Source organism: Callithrix jacchus, chromosome 10 (assembly GCF_049354715.1).
Source record: "Callithrix jacchus isolate 240 chromosome 10, calJac240_pri, whole genome shotgun sequence".
Classification (NCBI taxonomy): Eukaryota; Metazoa; Chordata; class Mammalia; order Primates; family Cebidae; genus Callithrix; species Callithrix jacchus.
The window spans coordinates 64,186,861-64,214,082 of NC_133511.1; the positions used below are offsets into that span (position 1 = coordinate 64,186,861).

A 27,222-nucleotide genomic window follows, 5' to 3' on the forward strand; every position below is an offset into this window, starting at 1 on the left:
CCGCCTAGAGAATCAGGCGGGTGGAGGCGCAGGGAGAAAGGAACGGGAGTGCCTAAGCAGCGCCCTCTGGTGGGCGCAAACTCCTTGACAAGGAGACCTGAAATCCCTGTCCACACTCTGCCCGCAACTCCATTCTAGCAAGGTTTCCCCTAGTTTGCCCCTCTTGTCCGATGGAACTCAAGCTTGTGCCCTGCCTATGCAGTCACTTGCCACCTTGTATTGCAGTCATCTGGCTCTCTTATGTGGAAAGCCACTGGGGCTGGCTCTGGTCCATCTCTGGGTGCCCCATGGGTAGAACTGTGGTGTCTCTGCCAAATACCCGGGTTTCACGTGTATGTGGGGACGAATCCTGCTTGCTGAGACCCAGGGGCCTACTCCTTGGGATGAACTAATCCTTTGAGTCACTCAGCATGCTGTTGGCTTTGTCTTCGAGTTTTATTATTCTTGTCATCTCTCATCTCATCCCCTAGAGAAAGGGCTTCCCATCAAACCACTTAGCCTCCTGCCAGGGCTAAGCAGGCTCCTTTGGCAGGTCTATCAACCAAGTTACTATATGCAGCCTTTTTTCCTTCTTTCTTTTCTTCCTTCTCTCTCCTTCCCTCCCTCCCTCCCTCCTTTCCTCCCTCTCTCTCTCCCTCCCTTCCTCCTTCCCTCCCTTACTTCCTTCCTCCCTTCCTTCCTCCCTCCCTCCCTTCTTCCCTCCCTCCCTTCCTCCCTTCCTTCCTCCCTTCCTCCCTCCCTTCCTCCCTTTCTCTCTCCCTTCCCTCCTCCCTCCTTCCCTTCCTCCTTCCCTCCCTCACTTCCTTCCTCCCTTCCTTCCTCCCTCCCTCCCTCCCTTCTTCCCTCCCTCCCTTCCTCCCTCCCTTCCTCCCTTCCTTACTCCCTTCCTCCCTCCCTTCCTCCCTTTCTCCCTCCCTTCCCCCCTCCCTCCTTCCCTTCCTTCCTCCCTCCCTTCCTTCCTCCCTTCCTCCCTTCCTCCCTCCCTTCATCTCTTCCTTCCTTCCTGCCATCCTTCCTTCCTTCCTTCTCTCCAGTGGCATGAAGATTGCTACAACCTCCACCTCCCGGGTTCCAGTAATTCTCCCACCTCAGCCTCCAGGGCAGCTGGGACTATAGGCGTGTGCCACTATGCCCAGCTATTTTTTTGTATTTTTGGTAGAGACGGGGTTTCACCATGTTGCCCAGGCTAGTCTCGAACTCCTGAGCTCAAGCAATCCTCCAACCTTGGTCTTCCAAAGTGCTGGGATTATAGGTGTGGCCCACCGCATCTGGCCTCTTCTTTCCTCCCTCCCTCCCTCCCCTCCTCCTCCTCCTCCTCTCCCTCGCTTTCTCCCTCCCTCCTTCTCTTTCTCTCCCTTCCTTCCTTTCCTTTCTTCCTTTCTTCTTTCCTTCTCTTTTTCTTTCTTTCTTCTTTTATCTCTCCCTTCCTCCCTCCCTTCATTTATTTTCTTCCTTCCTTTCTTTCTTTCCTTCCTTCTTTCTTTTTCCTTTCAACTCAGATCACTTCCTGTGGAAAGCAGGAAGCAGACATAGTTTGGGACAGGGCCTCTGAGTGGAAGTCCCAGGTCCTGCCACCTACTCTCTGGATATTCTTTTCCCTGACTGTGAAATGGGCTGATGCCAATCTCTGCCCTGCTGTCCTCATAGGAAGGCTGTGGAGAGCAAGTGAGGTATGGCATGAAATGGAAGATCCATGTCAACTTTAAAATGTGGCCAAAACCTGATTATGCAGTAAGATCATCTGTGTTCGCTTATTTTGAAAAACTGAAAACTATGACTCCCTATTCCTACTGCATACACATGGGGAAGTTTTAAAAGTATGTGACATTGAAGTCAAATTCTGGAGCATTTGGGAAAAACTTAGATTTCTGGGCCTTTCTGATGCTTGGTGAAGGGTTGTGCTTTGAGCCACGCTGCAGGCAGTGCGGAGCTGGCCCCAGCCTCTTCCGTCTTCACAGAGCATCCTCCCCTAATGAAGAAGTCTCGGGATCTCCTAGGCTGACTGGTCTTACGGCTGGGGAAGACAGCAGGCTCAAAGGTGGGACTTGCCCCCGACAGGCAGCAGGGCTGTGGTGGGCTGGGTGAGGTGGGGCACAGACTTCGCTGCCAGCAGGAGTCGGAGCAGAAGTGTGTTCTGGCCAAGGAGCTGGGAGGGCAGAGGTGGAACCTCACAGAGGACTCCAGCCCAGCTCCAGGCCTGTCTGTGCACACGCCTGCTCCCTGTGAGGACAGACGGGAAGAAGAGGGAGTATGGAATGGAGGCTTCCCTTGCAGAGGAATTAGAACAAATGCTGGAAGTCTCAAGAGCTGGTTTCTTTGTGGTTCCTTCCACGAGCTTGCTGTGCAGCCTTGGAAAAGCCACTTACTCTCTCTGGTCCTTCATTTCACCATCAGTAAAAAGGATATAACAGATCCATTTGTTAATCCTACAGACATGAATTGACAACCAACTATGTGCTGGGCGCCAGCCTAGGTGATGTGGACCCTATGGGAAGCAAGGCAGGAAGAGTTCCTGCCTCTGGGGAAGAGTGGAAGCTGGAAAAATAAACACAAAACAAATGTGATGAGTATCCCTCTGCAAGGAAGACCAGGTACTGGGCTGGCACAGAGAGGAGCACACAGGAACGTTGCCTGTGATAGGATGGGGGGAGGGGGTCAGAGAGGGCTTCCCAGAGGAGGTGGCATGGCAGCTGAGGCAGGAAGGATGAGTGGGAGTTATCAGGCTGGTGGGTGTGAGGACAGGGAAGCATTCATTCCTCACCCTCTCCTCTCTACCCTTGAGGTCACCTTTCTTTAGCAAAGGGACGTCTGTGTCGTCACTCCTGAGGTCTGCTGAGAACCCAGACCCACTCCCACATGCCCACCACGCACCCATTCTGTCCCCTCCCCACCAGCCTCTCATGTCTGCGCAGGATGTTGAATGTTACCAACAGGTGGGGCAAGTCTAGGAATGACACTGTTTGTGCCTGTGTGTGGGGAGAGTATTTAAAGCTTGAGCTAAGTGTGGCTTTGCCCACAGTCTGCGGAACATGCCCAAGAGCTACACCTTTCCCAGGGTCCCCTGGGAGTGCTGGTCTGTGCGCTCTACCTCCTCCCCTCTGAGCAGCTCTCACCTGCCCCTACCCAGTGACAGGCCTCATTTAGCCTCAGTTCCCCTCCTGGGAGTCCCTAGGTCTGAAGGAAACAGGGAAGTGAGCCAGGCTTGGTGGCTTACACCTGTAATCCCAGCACTTTGGGAGGCCGAGGTGGGTGGACCATCTGTGGTCAGGAGTTTGAGACCAGCCTGGCCAACATGGTGAAACCCTGTCTCTACTAAAAATATAAAAATAACTGGGCATGGTGGTGGGTGCCTGAATCTTAGCTACTTGGGAGGCTGAGACAGGAGAATCTCTTGAACCAGGGAAACAGAGGTTACAGTGAGCTAAGATCCGCTGCACTCCAGCCTGGGCAACAAGAATGAAACTCTGTCTCAAACAAACCAAAAAACCGTAACAGTGAGTTCAGGTCTTTATTCTTCCTGATCCCAATGGCAGGTGGGAGAAGGGACTCATGGAGGGTCTAAGAGAAGGAGGTGGGTCTGTCGGGGGACTGAGGAGAGGTCCAGGAGGAGAGTGCGAGGTTACCAGGACGGGCTGCGCCTGCTGGGTGGTCTTGAGACAAGAATGTAAGGAGATGCGCCCAGGGCAGCCCCTCATGTGCTTTTAGACAGCAGGCAGCAAGCTGCCTTCGCCTGCCCCCCTCTGCCTGCTCCCCTCAGCTAGGCTGTTATCAAGGAGGGTGGCTTTTTCATTTGGCATCTTTTCTGCATCTTCAGCTGCCCGTGTCCTAGGGCTCCAGTGGGGTTAGCAAGTGGGGAGGAGAGGAGGGTGGGGCTGGGGAGGTGGAGGCTGTGGCTTTGCTTCTTTCAGACATCTATTGCTCCAAAGCACGATGGCTTAGAACAGCAGCCATTTTATTTACTCAAGATTCTGCAACCAAAGCTGGGATGGGCTGGTTAGTTCTGCTGGGTGTGTTGTGGGCACTCATGAGCATGAAGCTGGTGGTGCAGCTGGGGCCTGAAATCTGCTGGGCTATTGGAAGGTTGAACTTTTCTTTCTCTTTGTAGTCTTAGAATTGGCACTGAACCACTTCTGCATTGCACTGATTAAAGTCACAGACCAGCCCAGATTCAAGAGGAGTACAAATACAAGGGCATAAATCCCCAGAGGCATGGATTCACTGGAGCCTCGCATACAAAAGGTATCATGCCGGTTGGTGGAGAAGGCGGCATATATGTGAATAAAAGGCCCTACCCTTCAGCTGCCTTCTCTAGGGATCTCACAATCTTGCCTCTAGCATCATGGGCTTAACGACTGTTATATCTACCCACCACCTTAAAAACATTTTTTAGGGTGCAACACATTTAGAGAGCATGCTCAGGTGCCCCCACACCCCATTAGTTAGTAAATGCCCCACTCCTGCAGCCAGCCCCGACGTCTCACCTGATCTCCACCCCCTGATCACACTCTTGGTGTCCTGAGTCCCTGCCTATCTAGGAGGGGCTTCAGACAAAGATGGTCGCTTAAGCCAAAGGGAAATGGTGGAATTGCAGCAGAGACTGAGGCTATGAGGAGAGCAAGAAGAGTGGAAGGTTTTCTCTCCACCTCTCAAATCACAGCAGGTCAGCGACTGGTCTGTGACTGCCGGGCCTGGGGAAACTGTGGCAAACCTGCCTCAGGAAAGGGAGGTGAGGACATTTCCTAAGCACTGTGTGTTTTAAGAGTGTTGGGCCAGACGGTGGCTGTGTGGCTGGGCGGTGTGGAAATGTACTGGGGCACAGGGCAGGACGTCTTTTTCAACAAATTCCTAAGCATAACAACTTCCATGATATCACCCTCTGGGAGCTGGTGGCCACTGAAGAAACCCTGCTTGAGAATATTTTGAGCCACAGAAGGCTTATGAGTTTGACTAAAAGAAGAATGTTCAAAAGAAAAAGGAACAGTGTGATGTCTACGAACATTATCACACACAGGGCACGGCTCTAAGGGTTGTAGGTGCCTTGGCTTATTTTCCACAGTTGCCCTGTGAGGCAGCTACTAGGCCTCCATTTACAGATGTGGAGCTGAGGCTGAACGAGGGGCTGAGCAGCTAACCCCGGGACACCCAGCTGCCAATGGCAGGACCGGGCTTGAGCCCAGGCAGCCTCCCTTTGGAGCCTATGCCTTGGTTACTAGTTACACTGCCCTAAAGAGTCCCTGCCTCAGGCCCCCACCTGACTAGGGAACCTGGCCTTTTTCAGCCAAAAGCAGGGCTCTTAGCCTTTCTTAGCCTGAGCAGGAGGGCTGGCACTTCCATTCATCACTTGGCTTTGAAAAAGTTGCTGTTTCTTTAGCTCAGCAAATTAGAAAATTGTTCCTGAGTTGATACTTCCAGTATTAGACCAGTTTCTCTTTTTCTGTCTTCCTGTATCATATATATAATTATTTCTGTGTCTTCCTGTATCACGTATATAATTATTTACATATTACATATACATATGTGCATATATCAAGAAACATGGCAGGGCACTCATGTAATCCCAACACTTTGAGAGGCTGAGGTGAGAGGATTTCTTGAGCTCAGGAGCTCAAGACCAACCTGGGCAACAAAACGAGACCCTGTTTCCTAAAAATTAAAAAATTGAGCACAGTGATGCATGCCTGTAGTCTCAGCTATTGGGAGGCTGAGGCAGGAGGCTTGCTTGTGCATGGGAGATTGGCCTCAGTGAGCTATGATCACGCCACTGCATTCTAGCCTGGGTGACAGAATGAGACAAGAAGAAAGAAGGAAGGTAGAAAGGAAGGAAAGAAAGAGGGAGGGAGGGAAAAGAAAAAAGAAACATAAATGTGTTTGTATTTCCAAGTCAAAGCACTTTGACTATTTAATGGATATGCAAAAGAAAATAATAAGTATCTTCGAGAATTAAAGAATAAACACAGGAGGAATTTCCCTCCAAGCTCAACAAACACAATAATCCTTGTGGAACGAACCCCTAATACTTAAATAAATAAAGAGAAGAATAAACACAGGGCATGTGACTTAACTGGATAGACGTTTGCTGCCGTTAGAAGCTGAGCTATGGACTGATACTGGGTACTGATGCAAAGAGCAAGTATAATTACAATTAGCTACCAGTGAACACTGGGCATTGATATACAGTGGACATTACCTCCAACAGACGTTTTCCCTTTGGGAATATTGGTCATTGGTGGAAGCTGTCATTCATATGATAAACATTAGATATCAACCGACATTTGCACCCTGGTGAACGTTAGCCAACAAGGAACACTCAACATTGATGGGCATGGTCCTATTAGCCTATGGGCAGTGTGGGGGAGAGGGAGGTCAGGGTGAGACCCGGGTCCCACAGTCCGGCTTGTTCTCACCTCTCCACATTCCCTGGGACTGGAGAGGCTTCAGATGCAGGCAGGGCTCACGGTACTTTCACCCAATGAGTCAGTGTCTTCCTAAGTCCCCGCTTGCCCCTTGTGGAAGGAGTCCTTGCGGGAGCGCCATGGAACAAAAGGCCTTAAAGACAGGGCCAAAGCGAGCGGAAGGCAGCGAAGGCAAAGAGGGAGCTTCTGCAGGAATCAACTCTGGGGCAGCTCACCTCCGCCCGAGCTCAGCTTCCTCCTCTGCAAAACTGGGCAGGGTGAAGGCCTAGTGAAAGCACAGGCGCGGATGCCACCGAGCTGTTTGGGCTCGTCCTTCCCGGTGGGGAACCTGCACCCGCAGCCCCGGCCTCCAGCCAGCCAGAAGGAGAGCGGAAACCCCAGCCAACCTCGGCGATCCAGGAGGCCGCGCGGCCCCTCGCTCGCCGTGCGGAGGCTCCCGGCCCGCAGCGCCACCTCGTGCTCACGTACAGCCAGACACCCCCGGTCCCAGCGGAGCCTGGAGCCAGGCCAGGGCGGCTGGAGGCCAAATTGGGCTGCGCTGTTTGCTTCCTGCGGCCAGTCCCTCCCTGCCCGCGAGACTACCCTCGCCCTGCCGGACTCCGCCCTCCAGGAACCCTGACGCCCCGGGTGAGGACCTTCGAGTCTTACGCAATCACGAAAATTAGTGCAAAGAATCCGTTTTGGAATTCACAGAAAAGGGTTGAAATTTTGAGTTCATCACTAACCAATTGTGTGATTTTGGCCAGTTCACTTTACTTCTCTGAGCCTGGAAAATAGGGATGAAAATATCTCCCTCAATGCCCGCCCGATGGTTCATGCCTGTAATTCCAGCCCTTTGGGAGGCTGAGGCAGGAGGATCACTTGAGCTCAGGAATTCAAGACCAAGAGCAGCTTGGGCAACATAATTTAAAAATTAAAAAATTAACTGGGCATGGTGGTGCCTCTAGTCCCAGGTACTCGGGAGGCTATGGTGGGAAGATGGCTTGGGCTGGGAGGTTGAGGCTGCAGTGAGCCGAGATTGTGCCACTGCACTCCAGCCTCCAGCCTGACAGAGCTAGACCCTGAAAAAAAAAAAAAGGAGAAAGGAAAGAAAGAAAAAGAAACAAAGAGAAGATAGAAAATCTCTCCCTCCCCAGGACTGTATGAAGAAGAAACGAACATTCCTAGAGAACCGAGTTACAGTGCGTGGCGCAAGATGGCCACCTGGAAGTGCTGACCTCCCTCTCCCCGACACCGCCCGGGGCCACCCTCAGCTCTTTCCCACCTTGAGTGCTGGGTGCCAGCCTAGGTTGACACTTCTCCCTGGGGAGGCCTGATTACAAGATGGGCAAGCTCCCCACCAGTGCCTATGGGCACAGAGGACGTATCAGGAAAAGCCTGTCGTAGGTGACGACAGCAGACATTCCCTGTGGACTGGCCAGTTAGAAGGAGGAACTTGGTGACAGTGGTGCCACCCAGATGAGCTGCAAGCGTGATCTGTCAGTGGAAGTGTGCAGACAGGAGCTGGGGAAACATAGCAGCTGAAATGTCAGGGAAGAACAAAACACTGCTGCTGCTCAGAGGAGGGACGGGGAAGGGCCCAGGGAAGCCTCTGAGGTCGGGCAGCAACTAGGTCTACTGGATGGGAAGGAGGCTGAGAGACAGGGGTGAGGGCCAGGACAAGGCTCCATGCTAACGCCTGAGCAAGAGAACAGGGGTACAAGGGCCTGCCTGGCAAGCTTATGGCTATGGCTGGAGTTGGGGTGGCCGGAACAGTGGCACAGGGAGGGGGGAGATGAGAGAGGTGAGCAGGGTGCAGGAACTCCCTCCCTTACCTCCCCTTACTCCCCAGATCCTGAGATTATCAAAGTTTTCAGGGAAAACAAGCTGCCCAGGGCAGGGCCTAACCTGATTCATCTTTGTGGTCCCAGAGCCTGGCCCAGGGATTGCCAGTGGACACTAGTTGAGTGAAGCAAAGAACTCTTTATAGTGTTTATTAAATCAAGGACCAGTCAGATAGATGCTGGGCTAGGCAGGTGGGAGAAGACAGAGCTCACTGCCCTGTGGGGTCTCTGTGGGGCCAGCCCCTGATGCCTACGAGGCTACTGATGTCCAGCTTTCCCCAACACCACCAACACAGGCCCAGGACAATATTACAAAATTGAACAAATGCAACCTTGTTCTTCTTTTACAAATGACATGTCTCCATCCCCTGCCAGCAGGGGTGGGGGATGTGGGTTGAAAGTGACAGTCCATTAAAAAGGCAACAACTTTTATAAAATGAAGACTAAGCAAAGAGCCCAGGGCTGGAAAGCTGAGATGCTACCCTGGGGGTAGAGAACATGGGTCGGGGAGACCCTGCCTCCTTTCACGGCATTCCTGGGAGGGTGAGAAGGGCTTTCACCAGTGGGGACTGAATCCAGGAGGCCCCTCCAAGCTCCTGGCAAGGTACTCTCCGGAACTGCAGCAGCTCCTTGGGGGAGCATCTTGAGGATACTTGGGAAAATGGGTAGGTTTCCAGTCTGGATGCTGGGGGACCCCAATCCAGGGTGAGAAACTGGCTAGGCTGGATTCGATGTGCCCTAAGCTACCAGAGGCACCAAAGGAGAGTGACTTAGCCCATGCCACACAGCTGGTCGCCAGGCCCAGAGTCCCACTTGTGGGGCTCTTGCCTGTCCTGCTGCTGCTACTCCTGGGCTAATGGAGAAAGGGAAAGGGCAGCAAGAGGAGCCCAGGTGAGAATGGAAGGGCTTATTAGAGGAGACAAGAAAGTGCAATGGGCTGGGACTGGGAGGAAGGAAGCTGGGCTCCAGTCATGCCACTGCCCCACAGGAACTCAGATTAGACTTTTTCCTTCTCGAGGCCTCAGTTTCCCCATCTGGCACATGAGGAGGGTGGACTTGATTCTTTGCAATTTCTTCTACCATAATGTTCCAGGGAAATAGAAAAGGATGAAGTGGGCCTCATGAGGGGCCCATGGCAAAGAAAGGACTGTGTCAGAAAAGAAACTCATGCCCCTGAGTGACCGGGCCATGAGCCCAGGGGGACACTCAGCCCAGTGGACCTGTACTCTGCCCTGCAGTGAAGGGTCTTACCCACCCTCTGCCTGTCAAGGGTCAGGCCGGCCCAGGCATGAGGGAAGGCACTTGGGGGATAAGTGGGGGGAAGCAGGAGGGGACCAGAGTCTGGTTTGGCATTGAAGTCCCTCTGCTCATGGTTTGGGGGAGCAATGTAGACAAAGGGGTGAGACTTTGCTCCTGGGTGTGAGTCCTAGGTCCAAAGCCTCTCCTCGGTCCATGACTCCTGCAGTGATGCCACCACATAGGCCTGTGGGCTCCCCAACTGGTGTCGGCACGTTGAACATAAGTTACTCGGGACCTGAGGCAGCCCAGGACAGCAGTCTGTTATGTGGCCCCGGGCCACACCATTCGTCACAAGATGTTGGGGCCCTTGGCAGCAGATTCTCGGGTGTCTACGCAGTGCAGGGCCACCTTGGGGCTGGAGCCAGGCCTCCGGGGGTAGACGCCCTCCCGCACCACGCGCCGGCACCGCACATCCTGGCTCACACTGATGCTCTGCAGTGCCGGGAGGCGGAGGAGCAGCACCTCGGGCAGGGGGACCAGGTTTGTATCTGAAAGATCCAGCTCCTGCAGGGAGCCCAGGCCTGAGAACACCTCAGCTCCTGCCCAGTTGAGCTTGGGGTTGCCTGACAGGTCCAGGACCTGCAGGCCCGGAAGCTCCCGGAAGCCATAGGGCGCCAGCTCGGGGAGCCCCTGCAGGCTGGCCAGAGACAGGTGTGTAAGGCCTGCCAGCCCTGCAAAGGCACCCGGACCAAGGACAGCCAGAGGGTTCCCATCCAGGCTCAGGTAGCGCAGGGGCAAGTCTCGGAGGTCAGGCACAGCATGGAGCCGGTTCCAGGACAGGTTCAGGCTCTGAATGGTAGGCATGGGCAGGCCAGCACTCCTGGGGTGGGGCACGAGGCGGTGAATGAGGTTGTGGGAGAGGTCCACATGTAGTGCCCGGCCCTGACTGTGGGTCGTGAAGGCGGACACTGAGACCTCCTGGAGCCAGTTGTGGCTAAGGTTCACGTCGCTCAGGGGTGAACTGGTGAAGCTCTCGGCTGGCAGGGCCGTCAGGCCATTGTGACTGAGGTCCAGTGACTCCAGGTAGCGAAGGCGGGAGAAGGCAGTGGGTGAGATGCTGGTGAGCAGGTTGTGGCTGAGATCCAGGCCAGCCAGCGTCGTGTAGCCCGGCCCCGCCAACACTGACTCATTCACCATCTCCAGCCGGTTAGAGGACAGGTCCAGGTGGGCTGTATCCAGAGGAATGGGCACCGGCACGATGTGGGGGCCCAGCCCGCTGCAATCCACCCGAGTCAGGCTGAAGCTGTCAAAAAGGCCGAAGGTCTCCACCTCGCACTGGCACCCAGGGAAGCATGGCCGTGTTGTCTGGGCCCTGCCCATGGCCAGTAGCAGCAGCAGCAGCAGCAGCAGCAGGGGCCACGGCATGGTGGGGGCTAGAAAGAGAGCCACAAGTGAGGACTGAATGCACCAGAAAGTCTAAACCTACCTTACGGGACATGAGCCCAGTCTAGACACTGCTGGAAGGTGTCACAGTCCCTGACCTCCTGGAATGCTTCCTGAACACTCCTCCCCAGAATTCCTAGTCCCTGTGCCTCTCTGGCCTCTGCCTCTCCATCTGGTAATGAGAGTGAGGCCAGGTGGTGAATTTTCAACTAGAAGCAGCAGATGAAGGCAGGCCTGGTCTGGCTGAAGTGAGGAGGACCTACAGCTCTCCACTTCTGCCCACTATCCCTGCCTAGGGTGTTAGGAACCCAGTATGAAACCCACTGGTCTAGATGGTTTTTCAGGCTGGCCTCTCCAGCTCTGACAGTCCAGAGTCTCTGGGTTGGTTTAGACCCAGCCCCGGGGGAGGGGTTTATCCACAGGGCTGAGGGTAGGGTGTGCCCAGGGTGCCCCATTCTCTGCTGAGCAAGTGTTACACATCAGCCGCTGTTCTGGCTGCCCCCACATCACGGGTGCATCTGACCCTCACAACCACCTTGCCAGGAAGAAAATTCTCTCTCTGTTTTACCAAGAGGGACTGGGCCTTGGGTTAAGATATTTTTGCATAGCCACACAGCTGAGTGCAGTGGCACTCAAGGGGATAATGACAGAGAAAGCATGACCCACTGTTGTGGTCTGGCCACGGCTGAGCCAGGCCTGAGACCCACACTCCACCCTTCAAGACCAAGGCTCTCTCCCTGCAATGGGGCCTGCAATGACTGCCCCCCTGCACCCTTACTCCACCTGCCCCATCCCCCTAGCCTGTTGTCCAGAGGCAGGATCTTCCCTTCCCATTGGGCACCCTGGTATCCAACCCGGGCATCTAAGACTCCCAGATGGGTTTTGGGGACACCTGTCCCGAGCCCCTTTCCCCCTTAGCTTGCCCCTTGCCCATACCAGATCAAGCTACTACACCTCTCTGGTGCTTCAATTAACCTTAGGCAGGCAGGCAGGCTGTTTCTCTCATGCAGATGAAGAAACAGAGGCTCAGAGAGAAAAAGGGCTTTACCCCAAACTAGTAAAATGCAGGGCAGGAATGGGACCCAGGCCTGGCACACTCCAATTCCTCTATTCACATGCGTTGCCTCCAGTGGGACTGGAAAAGTAGCTCGTGGAGAGGCAAGAGGGGCTTTTCCCACTGACACATACTAGCCACTTCCCCTCCCCAGATCTGTTTCCCTCTGTACAATTACAATGGTGGCGGCCACAGATGCCAGGAACTACATATATGTTGTCACATCTAATGGTCATGCCACCCACAGCTGTTGGATTCAAAGGCTGTGTTCACATCCACTGTAGTTCCTGGCATGGTTGTGCTCAGTGGTGCCAGCATGAGGACGAGTTGGGCAGTGGGAGAGTCTAAGTGGACCAATTGGATAGTCTGTGGTGACCCCTGCCCTGCAAGGCAGCCTGCAGCCTGGGAAACAGAAGGCACTAAGCTTCCTTCCAGCAGGGCTCTTCATCTGGGTGGCCCTGTCCTCCTGCCCATCCCTTTCTCTGGCCTTCAGGAAGCAGGTGGGAGAGGGGGAGGAGATGGGCCAGGGACCTGCCCACCTTCCAGAATGGAGGGTGGGTAGGGAGGGAGCAGCAGGATTGTATTACCAGCCCTGCATGAAACTTTAAAGGGCTAGCCACTTGATCTGCACTCTGGCTTTGCCCAGGGGCAGGGAAAAGTGGTGCTCTTCTCCCCTGCCCCCCTCCCCATGTGGGCCCCTCCTCTTCCACCCCTTTCTTTTGTAGAGGCCAATTTGAGGATTAAATCCAGCCCAGGTGCATCCTGGGCATGGTCCCAGCTGAGGCAGGACAGAGTGTTCCAATGTCTGGAACCAAAAGGAAAATATTAAGTTGCTTCAGGCCCCCTTTGTTCCCCTGGGTGAGTTCCTCACCGCAGGGCTCATTACCACCAAAGGCCCCACCTCCCCTGCTAAGCTGATCTGCTCATACCCACCCTTCCTGGGGTTTAAACAAACACCACAAAGGCCCCGAGATTACCCTTTGATTCCCAGAGGTGATTATACAAGGGGTCTGTGAAATGCCAAACGGCCTCTTATGAGCTCCCACTTATGTAACCAGCAGCTCAAATACAGCCCAAATGCTGACCCGCCAGAGGGGACCTCTTGCTGCCCCTTTTAGGCCTCAGCCTCATCCTCTGCAATACAGGGTGGCAATTTCAACCCTGCCCTCTTCACCTAAGTTGATTAGCCCTCACTGTAAACTGTGAAGGGCTGTACACATGCATAGGGCAGTTGTCACCAAGTGGCCAGAAGATACGGAACTGAGGCAATGGTAGTAAAGAGGCAGGAGTTACCTAGGTAACTGCCTGCAGATGCTCCCAGGGCACTGGACTAGACTCCCTGCTCAGCCCTGTACAGTGGACACCTCTCCCAGGGTCCCTACTCTGTGCTGGGCCAGGGCTGGGCATTCGCAGTGGGAAGTGCCGACAGTGACAGTCAGGGCCAGCCCTCATTCTCTGCTAGTGCTGGACACACATGCTTTCATTCAGTCTGCACAGTCACTCTGTAAGCCAGCAGTCTCATCTCCATGTGACGGCAGAGGAACTGAGGATTGGAAAAGGAAGGTGGCTGACCATCCTTAGCAGGAGTGACTTGTTACACTGTGCAATTCTGGAAAGTTGTATTAGTCTGTTTTCACACTGCTGATAAAGCCATACCCAAGACTGGGCAATTTACAAAAGAAAGAGGTTTCATTGGACTTACAGTTCCACATGGCTGTGAAAAGTCTAACAATCGTGGCAGAGGGCGAAAGGCACTTCTTACATGGCGGCAGCAAGAGAGAATGAGGAGGAAGCAAAAGAAACCCCTGATAAACCCATCCAATCTCGTGAGACTTACTATCATGAGAATAGCTTGGGAAAGACTGGCCCCCTATGGTTCAATTACCTCCCCCTGGGCCCCTCCAACAACACATGGGAATTCTGGAAGATACAATTCAAGTTGAGATTTGGGTAGGGGCACAGTCAAACCATATCATCTCACCCATGTTCCCTCCCAAATCTCATGTCCTCACATTTCAAAACCAATCATGCCTTCCCATCAGTCCCCCAAAGTCTTAACTCATTTCAGCATTAACCCAAAGCCCACAGTCCAATATCTCATCTGAGACAAGGCCCTTCTGCCTATGAGCCTGTAAAATCAAAAGCAAGTTAGTTACTTCCTAGATACAATGGGGGTACAGGCATTGGGTAAATACAGGTGTTCCAAATGGAAGAAATTAGCCAAAACAAAGGGGCTACGGTCCCCAATAAGTCCAAAACCCAGCAGGGCAGTCCAATCTTAAAGTTCTAAAATGATCTCCTTTGACTCCATGTCTTACATCTGGGTCACGCTGATGCAAGAGGTGGGTTCCCATGGTCTTGGGCAGCTCTGCCCTCTTGGCTTTGCAGGGTACAGCCTCCCTCCTGGCTGCTTTCACGGGCTGGTGTTGAGTGTCTGCAGCTTTTCCAGGCACAGGGTGTGAGCTGTTGGTGTATCTGCCATTCTGGGGTCTGGATGATGGTTTTCCTCTTCTCATAGCTCCACTAGGCAGTGCCCCAATAGGGACTCTGACCCCACATAGCCCTTCTGCAGTGCCCTAGCAGAGGTTCTCCATGAGGGCCCCACCCCTGCAGCAAACTTTTGCCTGGGCATCCAGGCATTTCCATACATCTGCTGAAATCTAGGCAGAGGTTCCTAAACCTCGATTCTTGACTTCTGTGCACCCACAGGCTCAACACGACATGAAAACTGCCAAGTGGTACTGAGCTTTGGTTTGGGTTTGGTAAAATGAACAAAAGCTACACTTTGGATTTTGTAAAATGAACAATTATCCCCTTCTGTGGATGCTCAGAGACTGGGTCACCTGCCCAGGGCCAGTGAATGATGATTCTAGAACCTGCCAAGGCTTGGGGCTTGCACTCTCTGAAGCTATGGCCTGAGCTGTACCTTGGTCCCTTTTAGTCATGGCTGGAACATCTCGGATGCAGGACACCAAGTCCCTAGGCTGCACGCAGCATTGAGACCCTGGGCCAGGCCCGTGAAACCATTTTTTCCTCCTACGCCTCCAGGCCTGTGATGAGAAAGGCTGCCCTGAAGAACTCCGACATGCCCTGGAGACATTTTCCCCATTGTCTTGGGAATTAACACTCAGCTCCTTGTGACTTATGCAAATTCCTGCAGCTGACTTAAATGTCTCCTCAGAAAACTTGACTTTCTTCTCTAATGCATAGTCAAGCTGCATATTTTCCAAACTTTTATGCTCTGCTTCCCTTATAAAACAGAATGCTTTTAACAGCACCCAGGTCACATCTTGAATGCTTTGCTACTTAGAAATTTCTTCCACCAGATACCCTAAATCATCTCTCTCAAGTTCAAAGTTCCATAAATCTCTAGGGCAGAGGCAAATTGCTGACAGTCTCTTTGGTAAAACATAACAAGAGTCACCTTTGTTCCAGTCCCCAACAAGTTCCGCATTTCCATCTGAGACCACCTCAGCCCGGACTTTATTGTCCACATTGCTGTCAGCATTTTGGGCAAAGCCATTTGACAAGTCTCTAGGAAGTTCCAAACTTTCCCACATTTTCCTATCTTCTTCTGAGCCCTCCAAACGGTTTCAACCTCTGCCTGTTACCCAGTTCCAAAGTCGCTTCCAGATTTTCAGGTATCTTTTCAGAAATGCCCCAATCTACTGGTACCAATTTACTGTATTAGTCCATTTTCATGCTACTGATAAAAACATACCTGAGACTGGGCAATAGATAATAGAAAGATTTAATTGGACTTAACAGTTCTATGTGGTTGGAGAAGATCTCACAATCATGGTGGAGGGCAAAAGGTACTTCTTAAATGGTCATGGCAGGAGAGAATGAGGAGGAAGCAAAAGCTTCCTCCATTCAATTACCTCCCACTGGGTCCCTCCCACAACACATGGGAATTCTGGGAGATACAATTCAAGTTGAGATTTGGGTGGGGGCACAGCCAATTCACATCAGATGTCATGGGGAGTTAACATGGAGTTAACAATCCCTTCCTCAAGCAGTTGCAGCAAGAGCTAGAGATCACTAGTGTGAAATGCCTAGCACAGCTCCAGGACACTAACAGATGTGCAGCCAATGGTAGACGAAGCCCCCCGCCCCCAACAGTCACCCACTACCTCCCTCCCTACACTCTGGAGCACTGACAGGGAGGTGCATTACCTCCCTCCCTACACTCTGGAGCACTGACAGGGAGGTGACAGGGCAACTGTGCATGGTGATGAGAGAAGTCCTGTAGGACTGTCAGGAGCCCTAGGTTTCAGTGCCTGCTCTGCCATGGACTGTCCTCATCTCATCTCTGGACAAGTCTCTTCCCCTTTCTGTACCTCAGTTTCTCCAGCTTCACAATAAGAGGTTCAGTTTAGATAATCCAAGTCCAGAGTTGCAGGATTTTAAAGTTTAACAAAAGCATGGACTAAATTTCTACTAAGTATATTCAAAGCACTAGGCTAGGCCAGAAGGGAGTGTGTGTGGGGTTGGGATAGATAATAGGGTCCCTGTCCTCATAGGGCTTACAGATCAGCAATGAGAACAGAAGGCCAACTTAAAACAAGATGACTAACACCAGCTTTGGACCCAGGAGACTGGGGCTCTAGTCCCAGGGCTGCCACTATCTGTGCGACTTTCCCTGTTTTCTCTATTTCTTTGAGCCTTGGTTATCTGATCTGTGTAACAGTATTCACACTGGCTCCCTCTGGGACCCGTACTGTAACTACCCCGAGGAGAAAGAGAAACGAAGACAGGTAGCCACCAAAGAAGGCTGAAGGAGAAAGGGATCTTTGGGCCAAGATTCAACACTTTTTTCCAAACCCTGACCTGAAGATAAAAGATATCCACTGATTGACCAGGTTATATAACACAAGAACAGGAAAACAAGGGCTTAGAAACTGCATCCATGTGATTTGGGGGATATACTATAAGGCCTTCCAGTGCAGGGACCATGAATCATGCATTGTTGGGCCCACAGGGCCAGGTCCACAGTGACTCTAGGTTTGCTGATGGCCTGCAAGGACAAAGAGGAAATGGTATGGCCTCAGGCAGGTCTCCCCAGGTGACACCATACACACTGCTATGAGTCACCTCTCACACAGCTTTGGCCACATCACTCCCCTCATCAGAAACCTCTTGGGTTCTGCTTTTTACCCACAGAAATCAAGTTCTCCCATGCACGAGGCACCTTCAAGCTGTCACCACCTTCTTTTCCCCTTCCTACTGCCATTCCTTGCTGTCCCCAGCCCCCCATCTAGATTTGAAAGTCTCCTTGATAGCCAGAATGGGAACAGCCTTCACCTTAATGGACTCTGAACAACTCTCAGGCTCTGCTAACAAATCTCCAAACTTGGAGAATTCCAGGGTCTGGGAGCTAGAAGGCCCTTTAGGAATCATGGGCAACTAGGGCCCAGATAGGGGCAGTGACAGCAAGGAATGGCAGTGATAGCAAGGAATGACAGAGCAGGGCCCAGGACCTGGGACCTGATGCCTCACATGACTGCCAGAACTGCATGCATCCATCCCGCCTACCCCTGGCCTGCTCCCAGCAGAACAAAGCCTGTTTTGTCCACTTGGGCCCTGGGCCACCCTCGCTCCTGGCCTCTCACCCCACAGGCTAGCCACAGGCCTCCTTCAGTAAATTCTCTGCCGTGAGTTACCTGCTGTTTTCCTACTTGATATGTGGGCAGCTTGGGGCAGTGCCCTGCCTACTTCACCTGTGTGTTCTTTCCCTGACCTGGGATCACGGCCAGGCCTCGAGGGTGTGTGGAGGAAGAGCAGGATGAACGGGTCAACTGCAAGACCCAGACCAGGTGTGAACCTAACTCTGTACCTACTAGGGTAAGTCTGTGACCTGCTCCGAGGGTCCTCAACAGGGCTAAGAACACAGGGCTGTTGAAAGGAATAAAGGACAGAATGGCAAGGATTCCACTCACTATCTGCCATACTAGTACTCAACGTATGGCAGACAGTGACAGTGATTTGCTAAGCTTTCTGAAGGCAGTCGTCATGTGATTCTTCATGTTCCTCCCCACTCAAGTTTCCAGTGCAGCGCCAGGAGCGCAGCAGGTCCAAGACTGCCTGTGCTAACATTCTCTAGGCACTTCCCTGGTGTCTGCTGGTAAAGCTTTGAACTCTCTTCTCCAAGGAGAGTGTTCTGGGTGTTGGGTTCAAGTTTGAACCCACCTGGCCCCGGCTGCCTGCCCCTGGTGCTGCACTACGGCATCTCTGGTCTGTAACATCTTCCAGCTCCCTCTGCCACCCTCGACAACTTCCACAGGGTGCTGTTGGCTCAGGGCCCCAGAACCCACCTGAGACCGGCCTTTGTCTCGACCAGCTGTTCCTCAATGCCACACTGCCTCTCACTCCACTCCCCTCAGTCATGAGCTCACTCAGGCTGATGCCAAGGAAATCCCCAGGTGGACGGTTCAGAAACGTCCTGCCCTCCAACCACTTTGTCAGCTCTGGAAACGCAAGGCAGAAAGAATTTCAAAGCCAAACTCCTGGAGCCCCAAGGGCCAGCTCTTGCAACAGACCCACTAATGCAGCACATCTGGACAAACACAGCAGCCTACCATGTGCTCTCCTCCAGCATCTCACTTCTGCCTCACCACGGCCTTGACTCTGGGGATTACATCCCTACTTTGCAGACCAGGAAATGGATGTTATTCAGCTGGGAAGGAGAGGACCCAGGACTCAACCCCAGATGACTTAGCTCCAAATCCACTCTGCCTTAACTTACAAATGAGTACATGTGCAAGACAGCTTAGACCTGGTCATGCTGGACTGTATATACATGTTTACTTGTCTGAACTACTGTGGGCAGGGATGGGATTAGGTACCATTTTATGCCCTTGGAGCTGAGCACTGAGCCTGGTACAGAGCAGACACCTTGTAAAGATGCACCAGGCACCTAGAATACTGCCACCCCACCAAAGGACACCTCTCACTCTCTCCCTTGCTTCCTCAACTACCATCTGTTTAGTCACCCTGCAGGATCAGCAGGTTAGATGGCATCATATCTACTTCACAGCCGTGTAAAGAAGCCCAGAGAGGTTTGTAAGCCCAGAGCTGTGTCAAGAAGCCCTGAGAGGTTCTGTGATCCGTCCAGAGTCGCATAGCCAGAGAGGACTGGGGCTGGACCCAGGACCCAGGTATTCTGACATTCAGTACCTGGCCTCCTCCATGACATGATCCCAGGGATCTGTAAGCCTAGCAACTTACCCCAGGAGAATAATCTACAGGGAGATGGGCAAGGTTCCCAATACGATTTTCTCCTTCCAATGTCTTCTTCCTGAAGATTTTCAAGTTCTCATCAATCTGAGGCAGCGTACATGGACACAGGAGGAGGCGCTATGGGGCAGAGGACAGGAGTTTTGTAGCTAGGCAGTCTGGGTTCCAACCCTACAGGGCCTTCACTGCTCAGGCTTGCCTGTGCCCTCACCCCTCTAAGTCCTCATTTGTAACATGGAGATAATCCTAGTGCTGGTCCCAATGGGTCGCAGTAATGATTACATGAGGCAAAATCAAGACCCAGACCCAGCCTGGCACACACTGGTATTCACTGAATGTTGCTTCCTGTCCCCGGTGGGTGATTTCAGGGACCAGGGGGTAAAAAAAGGAGCTGTGATACCCGCAAATTCTGAGGCAAGGCAGGGGCTGAAGATGGAGAGGATTCCACAGTTCATCCCAGAGGCCTTGGATCCTCTCTCCCGCACCATCCAGGGTCCCAATGTGGCTACAAGGTGCTGACCAGCCACTCCCAAGAGACTGGGAAGGGTTAGCTGGAAAAATCACAGAGGCCAGAGCAGGCAGAAGCTGTTGAGTTACCTGTGACAGAACGAGGGCTGAGCATCAAATCTGTAGCTCCCCCTGGGCAGGTGGGGTCACTGTCTTCCCTCTCCCTCATCCCTAAGCTGGGCAGTCCTCCACCTGTCCAGGTCGGGCTCGGGAGGCCTGCTGCAACAGCCTCACTCCTGGCCCTGCTTCCAACTGCCAGCCATGCTGGGTACCAGAAGGCACTTCTCAACAGAAGACTGGGACCCTACCACAGCTCCCTCTTTAAACCCATCTCACAGAAGACAGCTTTCCAGTCCAGAGGACTGACTCTTCTAGTGCCACCTGCCTTTTTGCACAGGCTGTTCCCTCTGATGAAAACAAAGATACCCTTCTGTCTACCAGCAAACTCTCGTATGTTTGATTAAAAAAGCCATCCTCTGTGAAGTTTTCCCAGTCCAATCTGCCCCTCATCTAGGAAAGGCTACCCACACTGTGAGCTCCCATGGCCCTTGGGCTGCCCCTGTCAAGGGGCACTTCTGTGGCCATCTATCTATCTGTGTCTACCTCTTTGCCTGCATGAGGCCTGGCCACATGAACGGGAGAAGTCAGATGAATGAAATGTCATGGACAGAAAGCATCCTCCTGCTTTGTGGGAAACATAATTGGTGCAACCTTGCAGGATGCTTAGGGCTCTGACCACTGGTGAAATCAGGTTCAGGACCAGAGTCAAAGCTGTCCCTGCCTTCTATTGTCCGTGCAATCCAACAAATGTCAGCACAATGTAATACACACTACAAACCACTTTTCATTTATTTGCACATGTAATTCATTATCTTATTTAATGCACCAGATCAGTGAAGCAGGAATTAGTATCCTCACATTTTAAGGAAGTTATTTGTCCCAGGCCACAGAGGTAGGAAGCAACAGAGTGAGAGTAAAATCCAGGTCCTTTTGACTCTAAGAGGCTGGAGCACTGGGCCTTCAGATTGGTCTCCCAGCCTCCAGCACCACCCACAAGCCAGAGAAGGGTTTCATAAATTACCAACCCCACCCTGCTGGGTTTAAACCCTCCAGGAGCTCTCCATGGCCTACAGGCTCAAATATAGCTTCTCAGCTTGGCATTCAAGGCGTTGGTGATTTGGCCTCTGCCTTCCTTCCCAGCCTCAAGTTCAATTCCAATTCACCACCCTCAAGACCTTGCATCTGACAGTCCACCATGCTGACCACCTGTGTTGTTTTCATGCATAGGTCCTGCACATGCTGCTCCTCTTGTGGGAGACACTTCCTGCCTCCCCTGTGTACCACTGACTTCAAAACCATGAGCAGGAGTAACCTCCGGTCAGGCCCCTCCCTCCGGGGTTATTCCCACAGAACCTCTCTTAGGGCTTGTTTCCGCCAGGGGACTTTCAGGGAGGACCCAGCCCTCTTTAGGAATTATCCTTAGTGCCCATGCCAGCTTTGCTCTTCAAAAGGATGCAAGAAGTCTTAAGTGCATCACCTGTGTTGACCCAGGAGTTATGATTAAGAAGAAATCTAATTTGGACTCTACCATCCACAAACTGTCATTTAAAAAGTAAGAGGAGAAAAGGTCAACCTCCCTCCCTTCACTCCATTTTTGACTCATGTATTAGCTTTTGTCTTTCAACCTGATGTTGAAGGAAGGGTAGGTGGAAGGCTGGTGGCTGATGGCCCTTGCAGCCTTCCTGGGAAGCAAAGTAGTGCCTCGGAATAGGTCAGGTCAGAATGGGGGTGTAGGTTAAACATCAAAGTGTTTCTAGGTTCTGGGATCTGAAGCAGTCAGCAGAACAGGAGAGGCTATTAATACCTCCCCTACCAGAAGGGAAACTGAGGCCAGAGAGGGAAAGGAAAATGCCCAAGGTTTCGCTTTCCCAGGTGAGCGGACTGTGCCCTCCCATCATGTCTGCAGCATCCGACAAAGTTCTAGGTTAAAGACTGGAGTGAGCGGTGGGGAAAAGGGTGTTTAGGGTTATCTCTGCAACTTAGGCTCAAAAGTTCAGTAGGCTCCTGACGCTCTCCGCCCCTCCTCTCCCGTCAGTCCTGCGCTGCAAGTCTAGACTTATCCGAAGGGCAGAGCGCCCAAGGATGAAAAAAGGATCGAAGGTCCTGAGTCACCTCCTCGCTGGCCCAAGTGTGGGCGGGGGTGCTGCTCTCCGCCCGGCTCCAGCAGCGTTGGTTATTCCCATCGCACACCCCGAGCCGCGAGGGAGTTCTCGCCCTGTCCGTACCAGAGTGACCGCGACGTTGCGAAGATGAGCAACTTGCCAGCGCCGCACAGTGGGCTAGTGGCCGTCCCAGTTGAAACCTAAGTGTGCAAGGCTCCCACTGCCCCCAGCTCCAGGTCCTGCGAGCCGAAGCCACGTGCATGCCCGGATCTGGACTGGCGGTCGCCCTCTCACCTACCGCGTCAGAGGGCTGGTCCCCCTACTCTGGGGGTGGGCTGCAAACGGAGAGCGGGTCTCAAAGCGGGGCCGGCCTCCCCAACTAACAGACATATCTCTCTGGGTCACACTCTTTCCAAGAAGTGCAGGGAGGGCAACGCCAGCCGCCCAGTCCCTTTCTCTCTTCAACCCGAGCCGGAGCCCGAGACCCACCGCTCACCTCCTCCTCCCCGCGGGGGTCTGCAGGGGAGTCCGCACTCTCCGCCCAGCCCCGGCCCCGCCCGGCCAGTCCCCAGGCGCTGCCGATCCCTGGACCACCAATCCCATCGCAGCCCCTCGCGGTCGTGGGACCTCTAGAGGGAGAGGGAGAGGGGGAGGGGGAGGGGAGGCCTGCCTGCGCCCCCGGCCGAGCTGCGGTAGGGAGGACGGGGGCTGCTGCCCGAGGAACCGGGAGAAAAGTTTGGAGCCAAGTCAGGGGCTCGGGTGGACAGCGGGGGAGCGGGGAGGTGGGGCGGCGTCAGGCTCTCGGCTCGCACACCCTCCGCGGACACTCAGCCCAGACACGTCGGCAGGCACCGACCACGTACGCGGACACACGGGATGCGCCCACTGACACCCTCAGCCAAACGCAGGCCCGCAAACGTGGACACGGGCGCCAAGCAGCCACTCAAAGCCACGGACACACAAAGGCACCGGCAGCGGCACGTCCCCGACCGCAAATCCACAAAGACCCACAAATGTGAGATGCACGTGTCCGCACAAAGACCCCAAAGGCGCCGGCCCACGCGCCCACCGCCCAGGAGCGGAGCCTTTGTCTCCCGAACGCCCTCTCCCCTGGGTCAGCGTTCACCGCTCCCGCCCAGCCCCAGGCGTCCGGCGAAAGTTGAGGGGCCTCGGCGGGACCCAGCCCCGCCCCTGCGCCCGGCGCCCGCGCCCGCTAAAGGGGCGGCGAGGACGGGGTCCGAGGCTCGGGACCTTCGCCCACAGCGCGGACTCCCTCCCCGCCGGGGAACCCGCACCCACCTGGAAGCCGGCGCCGCCACCGCCTCGGCACGCTCACCCTGGCGGCCCGGCCGCGGGCCCTCAGGCCAGCGCTTTTCTCCGCTTGGCGCGGCCCGCCCCCTGGTCCCCGCCTGCAGCCGGGCTCCCCCCTGCCGGGCGCCGGGTGGCGGCTCGGTCCGGCCCCGGGGCGGCTCAGGGAATGTCGCCAAAGTGCCAGCCTTTCTCGGAGCGCGCCCCGCCCGCGGAGTCCGCGCCGAGCCGGGGTTCCACCCTAGGGAGCGTCTCAAAAGTACGTAGCTCCCGCCCCCTCCAGTCGGCTTTGCTCGCAGCTTCCTGCATCCCGGATCCTTGCCCCCTCCCCCCTGCGCGCCCCAGCAATCTAAGCAGATGGCCGCACGGTTGGGAACATCTGGAGGTCGCCGGAGTACGTGCCTGTGTGTGTGCGCGCGTGTACGTGTGTGTGGAGAAAAAGAGGGAATTAGTTGCTAGTAAGAAAGAGATTGGGTGGGTGGGTGGGTGAGGGCTTCCTCTTTGCTTGTTCACTGCCCCTCCCCATTTTTTTTTTTTAAAGAATGAAAGAGGTTCAGGGACGACAGTGAGCCAGAAACCAAGAATCTGAAGCAGAGAAAGACTTGGTGAAAGACGAACCCACAGAGAAGAGAGAGCCCGGATCGGGCAGAAAAGCTGGCAGGAGAGGAGAGAGAAAGTCAACAGATCTGAGTTTTTCTTTTATGGAGCGAACCATTGACTTCTGGTTAGAGTTCTAAGAAGGGAAACTGGCAAGTGAGTAGGCAGCAGATTCAGTCTATTCCTCCTGCTGCAGCTCCTCGGTTCTAACCCCTCTTTATGCTAAAAAGGGCAGAAAAGCATCCAAGACACTTTAAAATGAGGGTTTGCAGGAGAAATGACTTGGTGGATGCATTCCCTAGCAGGGGAAAGTTGGGTGTGTGTGTGGCTTCCAGTCTACACACCCAGACAATGCCTACCTTGCGAGGGGCAGTTCACAGGTGGGGGAGTTGATAGAGGCTTTGGTCTTGGGCCCTGGACCTCCCTGGAGCTTCTCCCAGACTTTGGAGAGGGCCCCAGGGTGCAGAGATTGGGCAATGTCCCCCCCTGCAGTGGCCCAGACTTGTCAACACACCCCGTCTGTTTGTTTTTTCTTTCCTTATTACTTTTTCTTATTCATAGAAAAAAAGGAGTTGCTTGGGTCTGTGTGTGCATGCACACTTGTGTACCTTAGGAAGAAGGAAAACACTAGGGAAATGGTGAGGTAGGAGTATAGGCCACTACCCCAGGCCTCAGGGCAGCAAAATCAAATCTGCTGCCCAGAAAACAAACTGGTCTTACAGGTCCTGCCTGCACTCAGAGCCATTTTATGGTCTTGGAAATGCCCTTGGGCTGAGACCTGTGGACCCTGCCGGTTAGGGAGGTGCAGAGAAAAGGCTGGGAGTCCGGTCTCAACTGTGTGGAGGCAGGGAGAGCTCCCCTCTCTCCTCTCCATTCATCGTCCTCTCCTGATTAGAATCCCAGCTTCTACAACTAGGAGGCCTGCTGTGATCATCCAGCTCAGACTCCTCGTGAGTCTTTGGGATAGCATCATGTGCCATTTGGTATCCAGTGTCTTTCTCACTGTTGGGCTTAAAAGGGCTGCAGGGACTCCACTCCGCACACTCTGGGGCCTATAGGGAGGGGCCAGACTCCTCCTATTTCCCACCCTCCCATTCCCTCCCCTCTCTAAAGTCTCCCCGCCCCACCCCCCTCCCCCTTGCTGGAAGAGAGACCTGCAATCAGCATCCAGTGCGTGCCAAGCTTGGACAGGATTCAGGTTCCAGCCCTGCCACTTACCAGCTCTGGGTAACTTTAGGCAAGTTACCTGACCTCTCTGAGACTCAGTTTCTGCAACTGTAGAAGAGGGTGTTGTGAGGAATAAACAAGGTAATTTAGGTGAAGCATTATTCTGGCTCACAGGAAGCTTCTTTGTGTGGCTGCTAAAGGTCTTCCATCAGGAATTGGGGTAGAAGTTAGAAAGCCCAGCAGGCTTGGGAGGGGAGGGTGCCCGGGAATGACCTCCGGACTCTCTGGCTTGTCTAGCTTGTATTCTTGCTGCTTCCACCCCTCCCATAGGGATATTCTTTTGAAGGAATGGCATCTCCACCTTGCTCTAAATGAAGGATTTCCATCCTCCGCTCCATGTGGAATTGTTTAGTGAGTCTCAAATTCAGCATCTGAGACCTGGAGATGAAAGGACTCAATTTCCCAGGAACTCAGGGATGCTAACTCCCACTGCACTGTGTGTGCAGGATCTAGCCAGCCGGCTGGAGGTTCCAGCCCTTACATTTAACATAAAAGTGATCAACAACCCTTCACAACTGCTGATAGCTGGCAGCAGTTTCTGAATACTTCCACATTCATCATTTCCCTTGATCTCCCCTTAGGAGGAGGTGGCCCTCTGGGCTTCAGCTGGGGGATCTCCATGAACTTTACCCCACTGTGCCTTCAGTTGAGAATCTCTGTGCCTCTAGACTTTCTTCTTCTGCCTGCTTCCCACATTCTAACAAGAGTGCCCTTTCTAAACTGCTAATCTGCAAAATGGGTCATGACACTTGCCTGCTTAAAGCCTTTCAATGGCAACAGTTAATTTGGTTGGCATGGCATTCCAGGCCTATGTGATATGCCCCCACCTCACCTTAACTCTCCAGCATCAGTTCTGGCCACCCCTCTTACACATCCCAAGCTGTAGTCCCCTAGTCACCCTTAAATAAGGGAAGGGAGGTGGACGTTCTCCATTCATCAAGTCTGTTCAATGTCCTCGCCCCAGGAAGCCCTCTCACTGGCGAAGTTGGCCCCTCCGTCTATGACGTTGCCATGCCCTTTGTATATAAGCACCATCATTTTCACTATTCTCTTCCCCTTGTGATCATCTTGGCCACTGTGACATGTCAGGGACTGTGTTGGATACTTTTAAGATCATGATGTCATCCAAACAACCACACCAGAGGGATAGTGGTGAGGCCCAGAAAGGGCAAGAGATCTGTCTGGGTTACATAGCATGTTTCCTGCAGAGCTAGAAGTGCTCTTTCTCTTGCCTTATAATCTCCACAAAAAGCAGAGGTGGTATAGCAGAAAGGCCTGGGAATCCAAGGATCCCAGTGCAAATTGTTACTGTATCCCTGGCTAGCTATGAACTTTGGGTAAGTCATTTCCTCCCCTAAGCCTCAGTTTCCTTACCTATAAAATAGGGATAAATAAGAAGCCCTACCTCCCAGGGATATTGGGGTGATCAAATGAATTAGTACAGATGCAAATGTGTTATAAGCTGTAGGGTGAAGTATGCTTTTATTTATTTATCCAGAGAAGAAGTCTTACTCTGTCACCCAGGTTGGAGCACAGTGGTGCAATCATAGTTCACTGCCGCCTTGAATTCCTGGGCTCGAGTGATCCTCTTGCTTCAGCCTCCTGAGTAGCTGGGACTACAGGCACACCACCACTGTGCTTTGATAATTTTTAAATTATTTGTAGAGATGGGGGTCTTCATCTTGCCCAGGCTGATCTTGAACTCTTGGGCTCAAGCAGTCCTCCTGCCTTGGCCTCCCAAGTGCTGGGATTACACAGTGTCTGGCTGTGATGTGATTTTAATTGACTTGCCTGAACAGCCATACTGCAGCTGGAGGTGATCTGTTGAAGATCTCTTTTCTTGAAGTGCTCTTTGAGTAGAGGTCAAAAGACACTATTCGTCCTTTCGTTTTGAGAAAGGTCCCATTTCCCATGTTTTGAGAAAGGTCTTTCATTTTCTGTCCATTATAACTGTCAAGCCCTGTCCAGAAAACCCTTCAGATCCAATGTATCTCCTTGAGCCTCCAGGATCTCTATTTATCTTGCTGCATTTTCTTCTTTTCAACTGTCAGAAGCTGGCAGGTCTTAAGTTAATAGCACATCAGGACTATGTGTGGAAATAGCAGAAAAGAGCTGGAAGAAAAAGGATGAGTCTCCACCCCCATCCCCTGAACCTGACTCTGTAGATGTAGCATGTAGCAGGTTATTTTTCTAAAAGTTCCTCTGGTGATTCT

General features: G+C 53.2%; 1 protein-coding gene across 4 annotated transcripts; it reads right to left on the minus strand.

Annotated features, from left to right (window-relative positions):
- Positions 1-8,370: 8,370 nt before the first annotated feature.
- On the minus strand, positions 8,371-23,224 carry TSKU (tsukushi, small leucine rich proteoglycan). 4 transcript variants are annotated; one of them, XM_009007392.6, is made up of 4 exons: positions 23,177-23,224; positions 19,200-19,328; positions 18,287-18,439; positions 8,371-10,908 (listed from the first exon to the last, which is right to left on the minus strand). In XM_009007392.6, exons 3-4 carry the CDS (start codon positions 18,357-18,359, stop codon positions 9,824-9,826), a joined length of 1,158 nt encoding a protein of 385 aa, XP_009005640.1. In that variant the 5' UTR covers positions 18,360-18,439; positions 19,200-19,328; positions 23,177-23,224; the 3' UTR covers positions 8,371-9,823. The 4 variants fall into 4 exon arrangements, with proteins under 4 accessions (XP_009005640.1, XP_035121248.1, XP_054097873.1 ...); XM_035265357.3 differs by having other exon boundaries at positions 19,609-23,224; XM_054241898.2 differs by lacking the exon at positions 18,287-18,439.
- Positions 23,225-27,222: the final 3,998 nt, after the last annotated feature.